The sequence below is a fragment of the Delphinus delphis genome, chromosome 4 (genome assembly GCF_949987515.2).
Source record: "Delphinus delphis chromosome 4, mDelDel1.2, whole genome shotgun sequence".
In the NCBI taxonomy this organism is placed as follows: Eukaryota; Metazoa; Chordata; class Mammalia; order Artiodactyla; family Delphinidae; genus Delphinus; species Delphinus delphis.
Genome location: NC_082686.1, coordinates 125,745,051 through 125,762,190, shown reverse-complemented (window position 1 = coordinate 125,762,190; position 17,140 = coordinate 125,745,051). Strand labels below are relative to the sequence as shown.

The following is a 17,140-nucleotide window of genomic DNA, read 5'->3' as shown; positions in this document are numbered from 1 at the left end:
AACAACTAAAAAAGAAAGGTGTAGCATGTGTGTAATGGGAATACCAGAAGGAGAAGAAAGAGAGAGGGAACAGAAGCAATATTTGAAGAAATGACTGAGAATTTCCCCGTTAATGTAGGACAAAACCCCACAAATCCAGGAAGATGAGAGAGCACCAAGCAGGGAAATGTCAAAAAATATGAAACCTAAGCATATCATATTTAAACTGTAGAAGATCAAAGATTAAAAAAAAATTATCTTGAAAGAAGCCAGAGGGAAAAAAACACCTTACCTTTACAGGAACAAAGATAAGAATTACACCTGACTCTCCTCAGAAACCAGACAAGCAAGAAGAGAGTGAAGTAAAATATTTAATGTATTGAGGGGAAAACCCCCCCACCAACCTAGAATCCTGTACCCTGCAAAATTATCCTTCAGAAGTGAAGGAGAGGAGTGATGCCAGCAAGATGGCAGAACAGGAAGCCTGCCTTGGGTCTGCCTGCCACCATGGAGACTTAACATTAACAAACAGACCAAATGCCTCTCCGAGAAATCCAGAAAACAGTTAAAAGGTTCCTGCAACAAAGGCAAGGGTGAAGCCAACAACATCAAAGCCCGCTAAGAAAATTCATTACACTGTCCACTCTCTTACACCAGAACTTCTCTCCCCTGGGAGGTAACCCCCAACTCCTGTGTTCTACCTGGTAAGGGAAAGGTATAGAATGTATGCCTAATGTCAGAATTTTAGAAGGGCTGCCCAAGGGAGCAGTTTCTATCTTGATGTATCCAAGTACTGACAAGAATGGGGTGCCAGACTGGGGGTCTCTGAGAACAAAGATGATAAACTATGCACTAGGGTCTGCAGTACCACAGACACACACTAGATAGAAGCTCCAGTATCACAATTTACTACAGCTCCAGAGAGGCTGCAGTCTTACATGCAGACACCGGGGGAGTTCCTGAGTAGACCCTAACCTTCCTCACTTGAATACTTAACTATAAGGCTACCACAGTCACAATATGGAACTGGTGAAAAACATACAGATAAATGGGGCAGAATAAAAAGCCCAGAAATAGAGCCACATAAATATAGTCAACTGCTCTTTGACAACAGAGCAAGAAAGAAAGGATAATCTTTTTAAAAATGGTGCCAGAACAACGAGGCATACCAAAAAAATTCATCTAGATAAAAGAGAACTTTAGGGCTTCCCTGGTGGCGCAGTGGTTGAGAGTCCGCCTGCCAATGCAGGGGACACAGGTTCGTGCCCTGGTCTGGGAAGATCCCACATGCTGCAGAGCGGCTGGGCCCGTGAGCCATGGCCGCTGAGCCTGCGCGTCCGGAGCCTGTGCTCCGCAACGGAAGAGGCCACAACAGTGAGAGGCCTGTGTACCGCAAAAAAAAAAAAAAAAAAAAGAATCCACCTGCCAATGCAGGGGACACAGGTTCGATCCCTGGTCCAGTAAGATCCCACATGCTGTGGAACAACTAAGCCCGTGCACCACAACTACTGAGCCTGAGCTCTAGAGCCCATGAGCCACAACTACTGAGCCCGTGTGCCACAACTATGGAAGCCCGCATGCCACAACTACTGAAGCCCGTGCACCTAGAGCCCATGCTCTGCAACAAGAGAAGCCACGGCAATGAGAAGTCCGTGCACCGCAAAGAAGAGTAGCCCCCACTCGCCACAACTAGAGAAAGCCTGCACGCAGCAACAAAGACCCAACACAGCCAAAAAAAATAAACAAAATTTTAAAAATTCACCTTTAAAAAAATAAGAGAGAACTTTATCATTGTGATAAATGGCATTTTTTCATTTTTCTCATACTGAATATAGTTCCCTATGTTATACAGTAAATCCTTGTTGCTTATCTATTTTATGTACAGTAGTTTGTATCCGATAATCCCATACTCCTAATTCCCTCCCTCCTCTCCCTTTGGTAACCAGAAGTATGCTTTTTATGTCTGTGACTCTGTTTTGTATATAGATTCATTTGTATTATTTTTTAGATTCCACATATAAGTGATATCATATGATATTTGTCTTTCTCTGCCTTACTTCACTTAGTATGATATTCTCTAGGTCCATCCATGTTGCTGCAAATGGCAATAGTTCATTGTTTTTTCATGGCTCAGTAATATTCCATTGTATACATACACCACATCTTCTTTATCCATTCATCTGCTGAAGGACACTTAAGTTACTTCCATATCTTGGTTATTGTAAATAGTGCTGCTATGAACACTGAGGTACATGTACATTTTTGAATTAGAGTCTTTGTCTTTTCTAGATATATGCCCAGGAGTGGGATTGCTGGATCATATGGTAGCTCTATTTTTAGTTTTTTAAGGAATCTCCATACTGTTTTCCATAGTGGTTGTACCAATTTACCTTCCCACCAACAGTGTAGGAGGGTTCCTTTTTCTCCCCTGCCAGCATTTATTATTTGTAGACTTTTTGATGATGGCCATTCTGACTGGTGTGAGGTGATAACTCATTGTGGTTTTGATTTGCATTTCTCTAATAATCAGCGATGTTGAGTATCTTTTCATGTGCCTGTTGGTCATCTGTTATATCTTCTTTGGAGAAATGTCTATTTAGGTCTTCTGCCCATTTTTTCATTGGATAAATGGCATTTTTGAAAATTATACAACTAACATCATACTCAATGGTGAAAAACTGAAAGCTTTCCTCCTAAGATCTGGAACAAGATAAGGGCGCATGATTTCACCACTGCTATTCAACACTGTACTGGAGGTTCTACCCAGAGAAATTCACAATGAAAGGAAATAAAAGGAATCCAAAATTGTAAAGGAAAAAGTAAAACTATGTATATTCGCAGACGACATAATCCTATGTATGGAAAATCTCAATGAATCCACAAGAAACCTACTAGAGCTAATAAATTCAGCTAAGTTGCAGGTTACAAAATCAACATATCAGTTGGGTTTCTATACACCAGCAATATACAATCCAAAAAGAAAATTAAGAAATTAATTCCATTTGCAATAGCATCTAAAAGAATAAAATACGTAGGAAAAAAATCTATTAACAAAGGAGGTGATAAGACTTATATACTGAAAACTGTAAGACACTGACGGAAGCCACTAAAGAAGACCTAAATAAATAGAAAGACATCCCATTTTGGATTGGAAGATGTAATATTGTTAAAGTTTCAATCCTACCCTAAGCAATCTACAAGTTCAACACAATCCCTGTCAAAATTCCTACAGCCTTTTTTGCAGAAATGGAAAGCTCAAACCTCAAATTCAGATGGAATTCGCAAGGGATCCTAAATAGCCAAAACAATCTTGGAAAATAAAGAACAAGGTTGGAAAACTCATACTTCCCAATTTCAAAATGTAGTGCAAATCCAGAGTAATCAAAACAGCATGGTACTGGCATAAGGACAGACATAGAGATCAATGGAACAGATTTGAGAGTCTAGAAATAAACCCATTCATCTATGGCCAATATTTTTGACAAGGGTAAAAGACCATTCAATGAAGAAAGAATAGTCATTTCAACAAATGGGGCTTGGACAATTGCATTTCCACATGCAAAAGAATAAAGTTGAAGCCCTACCTCACACTATATATAAAAATTAACTCAAAACTGATCAAAGACCTAGTATGGGCTAAAACCATAAAACTCTTAAAAGAAAACATAGGGGTAAATCTTCATGAGCTTGGAATTGGCAATGTATTCTTTTTTTTTATTTTCTTTTATTTTATATACAGCAGGTTCTTATTATCTATTTTATGGCAATGTCTTTTTTTTTTAACAGATCTTTATTGGAGTATAACTGCTTCACAATACTGTGTTAGTTTCTGTTGCACAACAAAGCAAATCAGCCATATGCATACACATGTCCCTATATCACCTCGCTCTTCAGCCTCCTTCCCACCCTCCCTATCCCACCCCTCTAGGTGGTCACACAGCACTGAGCTGGTCTCCCTGTGCTATGCTGCTGCTTCCCACCAGCCAACTATTTTACATTCGGTAGTGTATATATTGTCGATGCTACTCTCACTTTGCCCCAGCCTTCCCCTCCCACCCCATGTCAGGTCCATTTTCTATGTCTATCTCTTTATTCCTGCCCTGCAACTAGGTTCGTCAGTACCATGTTTTGGGGTTTTTTTTTAGATTCCATATATATGTGTTAGCATAGGGTATTTGTTTTCTCTTTCTGACTTACTTCACTCTGTATGACAGACTCTAGGTCCATCCACCTCACTACAAATAACTCAGTTTCGTTCCTTTTTATGGCTGAGTAATATTCCATTGTATATATGTGCCACATCTTCTTTATCCATTCATCTGTCGATGGACACTTAGGTTGCTTCCATGTCCTGGCTACTGTAAATAGTGCTGCAATGAACATTGTGGTACATGTCTCTTTTTGAATTATGGTTTTCTCAGGGTATATGCCCAGTAGTGGGATTGCTGGGTCATATGGTAGTTCTATTTTTAGTTTTTTAAGGAACCTCCATACTGTTTTCCACTGTTCACAGCCATTGCACTGTCTTACATTCCCAGCAACAATGCACAAGGGTTCTTATTCTTCCATATCGTTGTCAATGTTCTTTGAAGCACAAAACCTTTTAATTATGATGAAGTCCAAATTCTCTATTCTTTTTTTGTTCATGCTCTTGGTGTCATAATTAAGAATACACTGTGGAACAGTATGGCAGTTTCTCAAAAAGTTAAACACAGAATTGCCATATGATCCAGCAATAGCTCTCTTAGGTACTTACTCAAAAAATGAATGCAGGAACTCAAATATACTTCTACACCAATTTTCAGTGTTATTCACAATGGCCAAAAGGTGGAAGTAACTCAAGTGTCCATCAGCAGATAAATGGATATACAAAATGTGGTAAATTCATACAATGGAATATTATTCAGTCATAAAAAGCAATGAAGTTCTGATACATGCTACAACATGGGTAATCCTTGAAAACATTATGCTAAATGATATAAACTAGACATAAAAGGACAAATATTGCATGATTCCACTTACAAGAAATATCTAGAATAGGCAAATTTGTAGTGACAGAAAGTAGACTAGAGGTTATCAGAGACTGGTGGGAGGTGGGAACAGGAAGAAATTGTTTCAGAGGTACAGAGTTTCCAGAATGATGAAAAAGTTTTAGAAATAGATAGTGGTGATATCTGCAAAAACACTGTGATTGTAATTAATACCATTGAATTGTACCCTTAAGATGGTTAAAATGACAAATTTTATGTTATATACATACTTTACCAGAATAAAAAGAAATATCAAAAAAAGAATCTGGACATAGATGTTACACCATTCCCAAAAATTAACTCAAAATGGATCATAGACCTAAACGGAAAAGGCAAAACTCTAAAACTTCTAGAAGATAACAGAAAATCTAGGTGACCTTGAATTTGACAGTGAGTTTTCTTTTAAAATATTTTTCAACTTTATTGAGGTATAATCTACATACAAGAAACTGCACCCATTTAAAGTATACAATTCTATGAATTTTCACAGATATGTACACCTGAGAAACCATGTCCACAATCAAGATACAGAACATTTCCATCACCCCCCAAAAGTTTCCTTGTACTCCCTGTGCAATCAATCAATCTCTCTCTCCACCCCTGGGCTCCAGGTAACCAGTGATCTGCTTTCTGTCACCATAGATTAGTTTGCATTTTTTGGAATTTTATATAAATGGAATCATGCAGTATGTGCTTTTTGTGTCTGGTACATAATCATCTGATTGTTTCTTCTTAGACCTATTAACATAGAGAATTATGCTGATGATTTTTCCTAATATCAAGCCATACTTCTATTCCCAGAACGAGTCCCATTTGGTCACTGACAGTGAGTTTTTAGGTACAACACCAGAAGAATGAACCATGAAAGAAAAAAGCCGATAGGAGGGACTTCATTAAAATCAAAAACTTCTTTGAGAAAGACATTGTTCGAGATTGAAAAAACAAGCCACACACTGGGAAAAAATGTTTGCAAAATACATATCGGATAAAGACTTGGTATCCAAAATATACAAAGAATTCTTAAAACTCAAACAAGAAAACAACCTGTCTTAGTCCATTTGGGCTGCCATAACAGATACCATGGACTGGGTGGTTTAAACAACAAACATTGACTCCCCACAGTTCTGAAGGCTAGGGAATGCAAGATAAAGGGGTTGGCCAATTTGGTTCCTGGTGATCGCTCTCTTCCTGATTTGCAGATGTCTGCCTTCTTGCTGTATCCTCACATGAGGGAGAGATCATGTCTCTTGTGTCTCTTCAAGTACGAAGGCACTTAATCCCATGCATGAGGGCCTCATCCTCATGACCTAATGACTTCCCAAAGGCCCCTACCTCCAAATATCATCACACTGGGGATTATGGCTCTAACATATGAATCTTGGAGGAATACAAACATTCAGTCAAGTGTACAACCCAATTAAAACGTGAGTAAAAGATCTCATCAAAGAAGATATACAGATGGCAAACACAAATAAGCATATGAAAAGCTGCACAACATTATATGTATGAGACACCACTACACACCTACTAGAATGGCTACAATACAAAACACTGACCACACCAAACGCTGGGGAGGATGTGCAGCAACAGAACTCTCAGTTATTTCTGGTGGGAGAGCAAAATGGTACAGCTCCTTCGGAAGACAGTTTAGCGTTTTCTTACAAAGCCACACAGTGTCTTACCTCATGATCCAGCTATCATGCTCCTTGCTGTTTACTCAAATGTGTTGAAAACTTATGTCCACACAAAAACATGCACACAAAAGTTTACTGCAGCTTGATTCTTAACAGCCAAAACCTGGAAGCAACTAAGATGTTCTTCCATAGACAATATGGAATAAACATACTTTGGTACAGACATACAATGAAGTATTATTCAGCAACAAAAAGAAATAACCTATCAAGCTACAAAAAGTCACGGAGGAGCCTTAAATGCATATTTGCTATTCCAACTATATGACAGTCTGCAACAGGTAAAACTATAGAGACAGTAAAAGATGAGCGGTCGCCAGCGGTTTGTGGGAAGGAAAGAGAAAGGGATGAATAGATGGGGCACAGGGGATTTTCAGAGCAGTGAAACTATTCTATATGATATGGCAGATACATGACATTACACATTTGTCAGAATGCACAGAATTGTACAATGCAAAGAGGGAACTCTAATGCAGATTATGTACTTTAGTTAATAATATTTCAATATTTATTCATCATTTGTAACAAATGTACCACACAAGTGAAAGATGATAATATTAGGAGTATTTTAAGAGGGGAGGGGCATATAAAAGCTCTCTATACTTTCTGCTCAATTTTTCTGTAAACCTAAAACTGCTCTAAAAATAAAATCTGTTAAAAAACAAAAATGTTTTTTAACAAAAGGCAGGGGCACTGTGTTATTCTAAATGTCAATGTCACAAAAGACAAAGGCTGAATAAAAAGTCCAGATTAAAGAAATCCAAAGAAATATGATAACTACATGCAATAAGTGATACTAGATTGGATACTATACTGGAAGAAAAATTATTATAAAGGAACCTATTGGAACAACTGACAAAACTAGAAAAAGGAATGAATTAGATTAAAATCGTCCATCAACAAATTTCCTGAAGTTGGTGACTTACGTGCAGTACCACAAAAGAATCTCATTATTCTTAAGAAATACACATGAAAATATTTAGACATAAAGGATCATGATGCATATAACTTACTCTCAAATTATTTAGACGAAAAATTTTATATACATACATACATACGTAAAGAAGGAGAGCAAAAATGATAAAGCAATAGGTTGCCTCCAAAAACTCATGTCCACTTGGAACCTGTGAATGTACCTTATTTGGATATAGGTTCCTTCCAGATGTAATCAAGTTAAGATGAGGTTACAATGGATTTGGGTGTTCTTATAAGAAATGGAAATTTAGACACACATATATATACAGGGAAAAAAGCCATGTGAAGATGGAGGCAGAGATTGGAGTTACGCTGCCACAAGTCAAGGAAAGCCAAGGATTGCCAGCAACCACCAGAAACAAGGAAGAGGCAAGGAAGACTCCTTCCCTAGATTAGGAACAAAACAACCCTGCCAACACCTTGAGTTTGGAATTCTAGCTTCTAGAAATGTGAGAAAATAAATTTCTATTGTTTTAAGCCACCTAGTTTGTGGTACTTTGTTATAGCAACCCTATGGAAGCTAATATAGTAAGTAATAGGTAAATCTGGGTAAAGGGTATATGGATGTTTTTGGACAATTCATGCAAAGTTTTTTTGTCCTCTTAACAAACTCTTTCTCAGAACAAAAGTTTTTTAACTTTGAAGCAAAGTTTTTCTAAGTTTGAAATTATTTCCCAAAAGGTTAAAGACAAATACAACCAAGGACTTGAACAGACATTTCTACAAAGAAGACAAATGGCCAATAAGCACATGAAAACATGCTTAACATCATTAATCATTAGGGAGATTCAAAGCAAAACCACAATGAGATACCATTGGCAAGGATGTAGAAAAACTGGAACTCTTGTGCAGTGCTGGTGGGAATGTAAAATGATGCAGCCACTATGGAAAATGGTATGGTGTTCCTCAAAAAATTAAACAGAGAATTACCATTTAATCCAGCAATTCCACTTCTGGATATATACCCAAAAGAATTGAAAGCAGAGACTCAGACAGATATTTGTACCTCTATGTTTATAGCAGCATTATTCACAATAGCACCCAGGTATCTAGCAACACATGAATGGATAAACAGTATGTGGTATATGCATAGAATATTATGAATATTACTCAGCCTTAAGGAAAGAAATTCTGACACATAATACAACACGGATAAACCTTGAGGACACTATGCTAAGTGAAATAAGCCAATCACTTATTATTTTACTTACATAACATACCTATAAAAGTCAAATTCATAGAGATAGAAAGCAGAATGATAGTTGCCATGGGCTGGTGGGAGGGGAAAATGGAGTTATTGTTTACTGGGTGCAGAGTTTCAGTTTGGGAGGGTGGAAAAGTTCTGGAGATGGATGGTGGTGATGACTGCACAACAATATGAATATAGTTAATGTCACTGAACTTTACACTTAAAAATGGTTACAGTAGTAACTTTTATGTTATGTCTATTGTACTACAACAAATACAATAGTTGTATGTATATGTTTAGAGGTATGGTGGCCTTGACAAGCTGATTTTAAATTTACATGGAAATTCAAAGTGTCAAAAATAACTAAAAATTGTTGAAGAAGAGCAAGGGGGGAGGACTAACTTGATCAGATATCAACATTTACCATAAACCTACAGTAACTGAGATAGTGTGGTATTGGTATAAGGACAAACAACAAGACCAACAGAAGTCCAGAAACAAACTCACACACAAGACCAACAGAAGTCCAGAAACAAACTCACACACCTCTGACTGCGTCAGAGGTGACCAACACTGTGAACAGTTTATTTTTAATACTTAGCTCTGGGACAACTGGATATCCTTATACAAAATATCAAATTGGAAATAACTTAAATTGGGCCTCCATTTTACATAATCAATTTAGGTAGACTAAATACCCAAACATGAAAGGCAAAACTATAAAGCTTTCAGAAGATAATATAATATCTATGTGACCTTAGCGTATGGAAGAAGTTCTTTTAAAACATGCAAAAACACTACCATAAAAGAACTTTAGGGGACTTCCCTGGTCGTGCAGTGGTTAAGAATCTGCTTGCCAATGCAGGGGACACAGGTTCGATCCCTGGTCCAGGAACATCCCACATGCCGCAGAGCAACTAAGCCCGTGCACCACAACTACAGAGCCTGCACTCTAGACCCCGCAAGCCACAACTACTGAGACCACGTGCCACAACTACTGACGCCCGCGCACCTAGATCCCATGCTCTGCAACAAGAGAAGCCATCGCAACGAGAAGCCCGCGCACACCAACAAAGACTAGCCCCCGCTTGCCGCAACTAGAGAAAGCCTGCACACAGCAACAAACACCCAACGCAGCCAAAAATAAATAAATATATATATTAAAAAAGAACTTTAGTCCTATGAAAACATAAGCGACAAACTAGAAGACAGTTAAGACACAAAAAATCAGTGAAGAACTGATTCACCACACACCACAACTCCAGGGTGGGTTTGTGAGAACATCTGAAGAATTCCTCCTACATGTAAAAAGCAGGGGAGGATAACCCAACAGGAAAATGACATGAAAGGTGCTTCACGGAAGTGAAAATCTAGCTAGTAAATAAAAATATAAACAGGCACGTTATAACCTCACAGACGAGAAGGGAAATGTAAATTAAAACCACTATGAGCTATCTTTATAAACCCATTGGATTGGCTAAAATTTAAAGGGCTGTCAGTACAAAATATTGGTACATATGTGGGACAACAGGAACTCCTATACACTATTGATGGGAATATAAACTGGTACCATCATCACTTTGAAAAAAACTTGGTATTATCCAATAAAACTGAAGACATGTATATCCTAAGCCAGCTAATCTACTTCTAGGTATATACTCTAAAGAAATTCATGCTCATATACACCAGAATATATGTACAAGAATGTTCTTAGAAGTATGGTCTGTAATGGCCCCAAACTGGGGAAACAAAACAGAACACTGAATATCAACTATACTTCAATAAAAAATAAATAAAAAACAAAACAAAAAACCCCAATGTGTATTAATAGTAAAAAGGATAAATAATATATTTATACAAAGAAATAAAAGTGAATGAACTACATATACATGTAATAAAGTGGGTTAATTTCACCAAAAAAACTGTTAATAAAACAGGTAAGGGGCTTCCCTGGTGGTGCAGTGGTTGAGAGTCTGCCTGCCGATGCAGGGGACATGGGTTGGACCAGGGGACATGCCCTGGTCCAAGAAGATCCCACATGCCGCGGAGCTGCTGGGCCCGTGAGCCATGGCCGCTGAGCCTGCGTGTCTGGAGCCTGTGCTCCGCAACGGGAGAGGCCACAACAGTGAGAGGCCCGCGTACCGCAAAAAAAAAAAAAAAAAAAAAAGAGGTAAGGCCAAAAACACAATTCAAAAATAGGAAAAATTAAATCATATTGTTTTGGAATCCATACATAGGTGACAAAACTTAAGATAAAGGCAATGAAATGATTGTCATAAGCCAGCATAGTGATTACTTCCAGTGAGGAGGAAAGGATTACAATCTAGAAGGGGACACAGTAGTTTCTGCGATGCTAGTAATGTTCTGTTTCTTGAATTGGATGGTTCCAGAAAAATGTCTTATATACTTTTCTGTATACATGTCATACTTCACATTTTTTAAAAAATGTGAAGGTATGGTAAGGATAAACACCATACAGATGAACATGGCTAGAGAAAAACACACAGTTATGCTGATTGGTTCATAACTATGAACCTGAAAGGGAGGTTCAGGCTCCCAGGCAATGTTTTATATTTCCCTAGTCCATCTGCCCATCTACTCTCCCAGAATAACATTTTATACCTTTCTGTTCTTAAACCTCCAAAATCTCCTCCCCCATCCTCAGCTTTCAGTTGATGATTGTGTTTCCTACTTCATTGAGAACAATGGAAGTAAAGAATATTTCCACAGCCTGACCACCATAAACACTACCAGGATGTTGCACCCACATATTCTACTTTCCCTTAGCTCAACTCTCCATGCTTCTATCTAAGGCCAATCCACCTATTTGTACACCAGATCCCATGCCTTCTTGCCTTCACAAAGACATTATTATAGCAATTCTCCCATCTATCACCTACGTCATCAATTTCCTTCAGCAATATGCTATTATTTCTTAATGAAACTTCCCTTACCAGCTACTACACTATTTCTTTACTCCCCTTTGTAGTTAAGTTTCTTGAAAAAGTTGTCTATAGTTACTGTTCCTCTCCTTCCATTCTCAAACCCACCACAATCAGGTTTTTGGACGGACCACTCTGTCAAAACTGTACATCATGATAATAACTTCTAATGGTCAATTAGTTCTCATCTTACTTATCTATCAGGAACATTTGACACAAGTTATCTATCACTCCTTGCTCCTTAGAGATTTGCATCACTTGGTTTCTGGTAAACCACTCCTTCTGATTTTCCTCTGTATAACTTAGTCACCCCTTCTCAGTCTCCACTGCTGATTCCTCTTCTTCCTTACTCCATGTTGGGATGCCCCAATATGTCTTTAGTATTCTGTCCATCCATACTCATTCTCTTGGTAATCTTACCCAGTCTTATGATTTAAATACATCTTTTTGTATCAATACTTCCAGTTCAGACCTCTCTCTTAAACTCCAGTCTCATTTAAATGTCTAGTGAACATGTGAAATTCCACATGTCCAACACTGATTTCCCAAATCTCCTCCCCAAACCTGCTCCACCATCCTTATTTCTATTTAAGGCAATGCCATCCTTCCAGTCACTGAGACCACAAAATCTGGAGTCATCCTTGTTTCCTCTCCCCATAACTAGTCCATCAATAAATCCAGTACATTCCATCTTACAAATGTATCTAGAATCTAAGATTTCTTCACTCCCTCTACTGTTGCCACTCCAGTCCAAGCCACATGCATCTTTCACTTGGATTACTGTGACGGCCCCCATCTGGTCTCTGCTTACACCCCGACCCTCTGCATCCTATTCTTAACATAGCAGCAAGAAAGGCCCACTCAACTTTTAATTTAGATCTTATCTTTTCTCTGCTCAAAATCCTACAACGGCTACTTACCTTACTCAGAAGAAAAGCCAACTATGCACGCCCTTTTTAGCCTAGGACAATATCAACATCATTTATTTTACTCTTTTTTTCCCCCTGGTTTTAGGAAACATAAAAATTAACATACAAAATGGAGCCTAAAAAAGTGATTCCTAAAGCCAGTCCTCAAATTGGTTTATGAATAACTTTTACTTAATCCGCACTGTATGATGATAGCACACTGCATTTTTACGAATGTTGTTATTTATTTTTTAACGTGTGATTTTCCTATTTGTTTTTTTATATTTTTCATAAAATATGGTTATTATAAATGGTAGGTTTTTTAAACATTTTGTTACTTGGAAAAATAAAAAATTTGCAGAACTAAGTTTTTTTTATTGAAGTATATTGAAGTATATATTGAAGTTTATTGAAGTATATTTTATTGAAGTTACAGAATTAAGTTTTAATGCCTTCTCTACTTCTCCTTTCCACTCTCTATGCATTTTCTCTGCTGAATTAAAAAACAGAACATTTTTACTTGTACAGAAATTGAAAATTCTGGGGACTACTGGCCAAAAAGATTTAATAAGCATGTACCTACACTAAAAGCTCACCAAGCATAAGCAGGAGAAACTACATTGGCTAAAGTATTAGACCCATGCCCCTCCCCAGCTCTGTTAGTGCTGGCTGTGAGACATTAAATTTTTTGCCTTTCTGACCCACTATTTCCTCATATATAATGCCCATTATAGTACCCATTTCACAGAAATATGAAAATTAAATGAGATGATACATTTACAATATATTGACACATAATAGCTATCTACTGTGTTTAGTTAACACAACACTATAAACTATGTGTTTAATTACTGCAATGTTAATACAGTGGTGGTGTAGGGTGGGAGAGAGAGTGGGAGCAGATCACCCTGGTGGAGATAAGTATTTTACCTACTGATGTTTAGAACTTCTGGCACATGGGGATAATAAAAAGCATTTTGGTCAGTTTCACTATTGTTTTTAAATTCTCTGAAGACCATGTACCCCCTTCTTGCCTTCACCAGGATAAACCACAGCAAAAGACCATCTTCCACATTCACTCATTCATTATTAACTGAGTGTTAGGCATAGGGTATGGCAAGGACTCAGAAGGTTGCATTAGAGTATAATCACCATGTACTATTAAATAAACTAAGGGTTTTTATTTAGAAAATAAAAATATTCACTTACCTTTTTTGAATTTATGTATAGGGAGTTTCTTAAGTTGATCTTTACGAAGTCTGTTTCTTCTAGCTCTATGTCTATCCTGGACAAATTTTGTGATCTAAAAATAAAAGAGAAAAAAAAGGGAGTCAGATATTAAACATGCAAATAGAAAATGACCATTAAAATAACAAATGTCTTTTATGTTTCTAGATAGCTGCTACAAATCAATTCAATTTATTTAAACCCTAGTCATGAGACTATTAATTAAAATATCCATGATTAGTTATCATTAGTGATTAGTTAGCCCATAAATTATCCTTTGAATTTTTATTCAATGACCTAAATTATCTTTAATTTACTCTGACAAAAACATTATAAATAACATGTAACTATTTGTTGGAAAAATATAAATGGTAGATTCCAGGTTACAAAGATCAAAAATGGGGGGTTGGAATTTCTGTAAGTTACAAACTGATAAAATTTTCAAACATAACATGCACTAAAGCTGCACTTTCAGTGGTTCTAGCAGCAAAATGGACAGAACTAATACAGAACACCTGTACTATAAATATTCAGAAATATCAGATAAAATACACAAAATATTTTAAAGTATAAATTGCTATCCTTGCAAGAATAAAAAGGAAGTCCATGGGACCAGAACCAAATGCCACAAACGAAGTCCATAAAAGAAAATCTTGACAAATTTGACTACATCAATGTTAAGGACTTCTGTCCCCAAAAGATACTGTTTAAAGATAAAAGACAGTTCACAGACTGGCAGAAAATATCTGCAAATTGCATATCTCATAAGGGATTTCTATCCAGAATACATAATGAATTCAAAATTCAATAATAAGAAAACAAGCAACCCAAGAGAAAAAAATGGGCAGAATATCTGAATATACACTTTGCTACTGAAGATATACAGATGGCAAATAAGCACATGAAGAGATGTTCAACATAATTAGTCAGGAGAAAAATGAAAATTCAAATCACAAATACCACTATACACCTATTAAAATGATTAAAATGAAAAAGACTGACTATACCAAGTGTTGGCAGGGAAGTAGAAGAACTGGCACTCTGATACACTACTGAAAGGATTGTAAAATGGTACAACCACTTTGGAAAATAGTTTGGTGGTTTCTTATAAATTTAAACACATATTTACCAAAAGACCTAATCATCCCACTCCTACTTATATTTAGTGAATAGAAATGAAAGTGTATATCCATATAACAACTTATATACAAATGTACAAAAAAGTCTATGTCAGCTTTATTTGTAATAGCCAAAAACGAGACACAACCCAAATGTTCATCAGCGGGTATGTGTATAAACAAAACGGTGGTATAGTCATACAATGGAATACAATTTGGCAATAAAAAGTAATGAATATCAATATATTCAATAACATATATGAATCTCAAAATAATTATTCTGAGAGAAGGAAGGCAGACACAAAAGAGTATGTAATTTATGATTCCCTGTATATAAAGTGGTAGAAAATGCACATTAATCTACAGTGACCAAAACCAGAGCTGTGGTTGCCCAGCAATGGTGTGGGGGGAGACATGAAGGAAAAATTTGGAAGAGGTGAAAGGGAGTGATTATCACAGAGTATGAGGAAACTTTTTGAGCTGATCCGATATTTTATTATCTTAATTGCGGTGGTGGTTTCTCAGGTATACATACGTATGTTAAAACTTACCAAACTGTACAATTTAAATGTGCAGTTTATTAATATATTAATCAGTAGATGTTTATTTTAAAAATTTAATAGTAACCACTAGAAAAAAACAATATAAGCTTTCAAACTAGTAGGAAAAAGGGAGAAAGGGAGACAGAAAGAGAAAAAAAGTTGAGTAATCCAAATCTGTGTAGTAGGAAAAAAAATAGAATAAAAAGTAAACAATAGAAATTAGTCCAAATCACAAAAATGCAAATGGGGTAAATTCACCAGTTTTTTTTTAAAAGAGTATATCATATTGGATAAAGAAAAAATTCCAACCATTCACAACACACAAGATTAAAACTTAATGACACATTAAGACAAAAGTAAAGGTAAAAAATACAGGGATAGATAAAATTATATCATGACAGTACTAAGTAAAAGTTGGCATATAAAGTAAAACAGGATATAAGACGAAAATCATTAGGAAATAGTTATCACAATGATAAAAAGGACACTTCACCTAAAAAATAACAAAATTACGGGAGAAATACACAAATTCACAAGCTCAGTAATTTCTAGATTAAGCAGACCAAAAAAAAAAAAGTAAAGACCACAGACCTATGATGCCCAATATGGTAGCCATTATATACATGTAGCTACTGAGCACTTGAAATGCGGCTGGTCTCAATTGAGATTTGCTGTAAAAGTATAAAATACACACCAGTTTGCAAAGACTTAGTACAAAAAGAATAAAACATATTTTATAATTATTTATATTAACTGAATGTTGAAATACATTTTAGATTTATTAAGTTAAATAAATACAGTATTTAAGTTAACCTCACCGAAATATTTCCTTTTACCGTTTTTAATTTGGCTACCAGAAAACTTTAAATTACAGTAAATGTGGCTCACAACATCGTTCTATTGCACTGCACTGCTTTAGAAAACAGAGGAGTGCGAAAAACCATGGACAATTGCAATTGAACAGTTCTGTGAATATACTGAAAACCACTGAACTATATCATTTAAATGGGTCAATTTTATATTATGTGAATTATATCTCAATAAAAATGTCTTTAAAATAATATAAAAGAAAGAAAAAAAAAGACTGAACAAGACAAATACCCAAGCTCAAACTAATGGACATATATAAAACTTTGGACCCTTGTCACATATATGGTAGGGAATGTTTACAAAATTTAACCACAGTTACCATGTCTCTTCACCACCTGGATTCTAAATAACTTGAAAATAAGATCATGAACTGGCAGATGGAAGCAGGTGGAGCACCTAACCCGGTGAAGAAAGAAACAGAACCTTCTCCTTAACCACTGAATTAGACTGCCTTACCCACCCAGATATAGACAAAGACAACCAGGAATGGCGTAGGCCTTTCCCTCACCCTCCCCTAGCACTGCAGGACCAGTCCTGGAGGAGCTGAAGACAGGTTCACCTCAAGAGAAAGATGAAGCTGAGCCAGCATGCCCTAATTTATTCTTCCCAAATGTAGCACACAGATAAGGTACTTCATCTCTCCTAAGACCAACTGAGTAGAAGAGTAGG

The 17,140-nt window shown here is 36.6% G+C and overlaps 1 protein-coding gene across 2 annotated transcripts in view; it reads right to left on the bottom strand.

Moving 5' to 3' along the window:
• The window catches only part of RNF13 (ring finger protein 13), a 138,142-nt gene that overhangs the window by 16,649 nt on the left and 104,353 nt on the right, over positions 1-17,140 (bottom strand). For both annotated transcript variants that reach the window (XM_060011412.1, XM_060011413.1), the window contains one exon: positions 13,924-14,017. In XM_060011412.1, the coding sequence (XP_059867395.1) occupies positions 13,924-14,017 (94 nt within the window). The remainder of the gene's footprint in view (positions 1-13,923; positions 14,018-17,140) is intronic.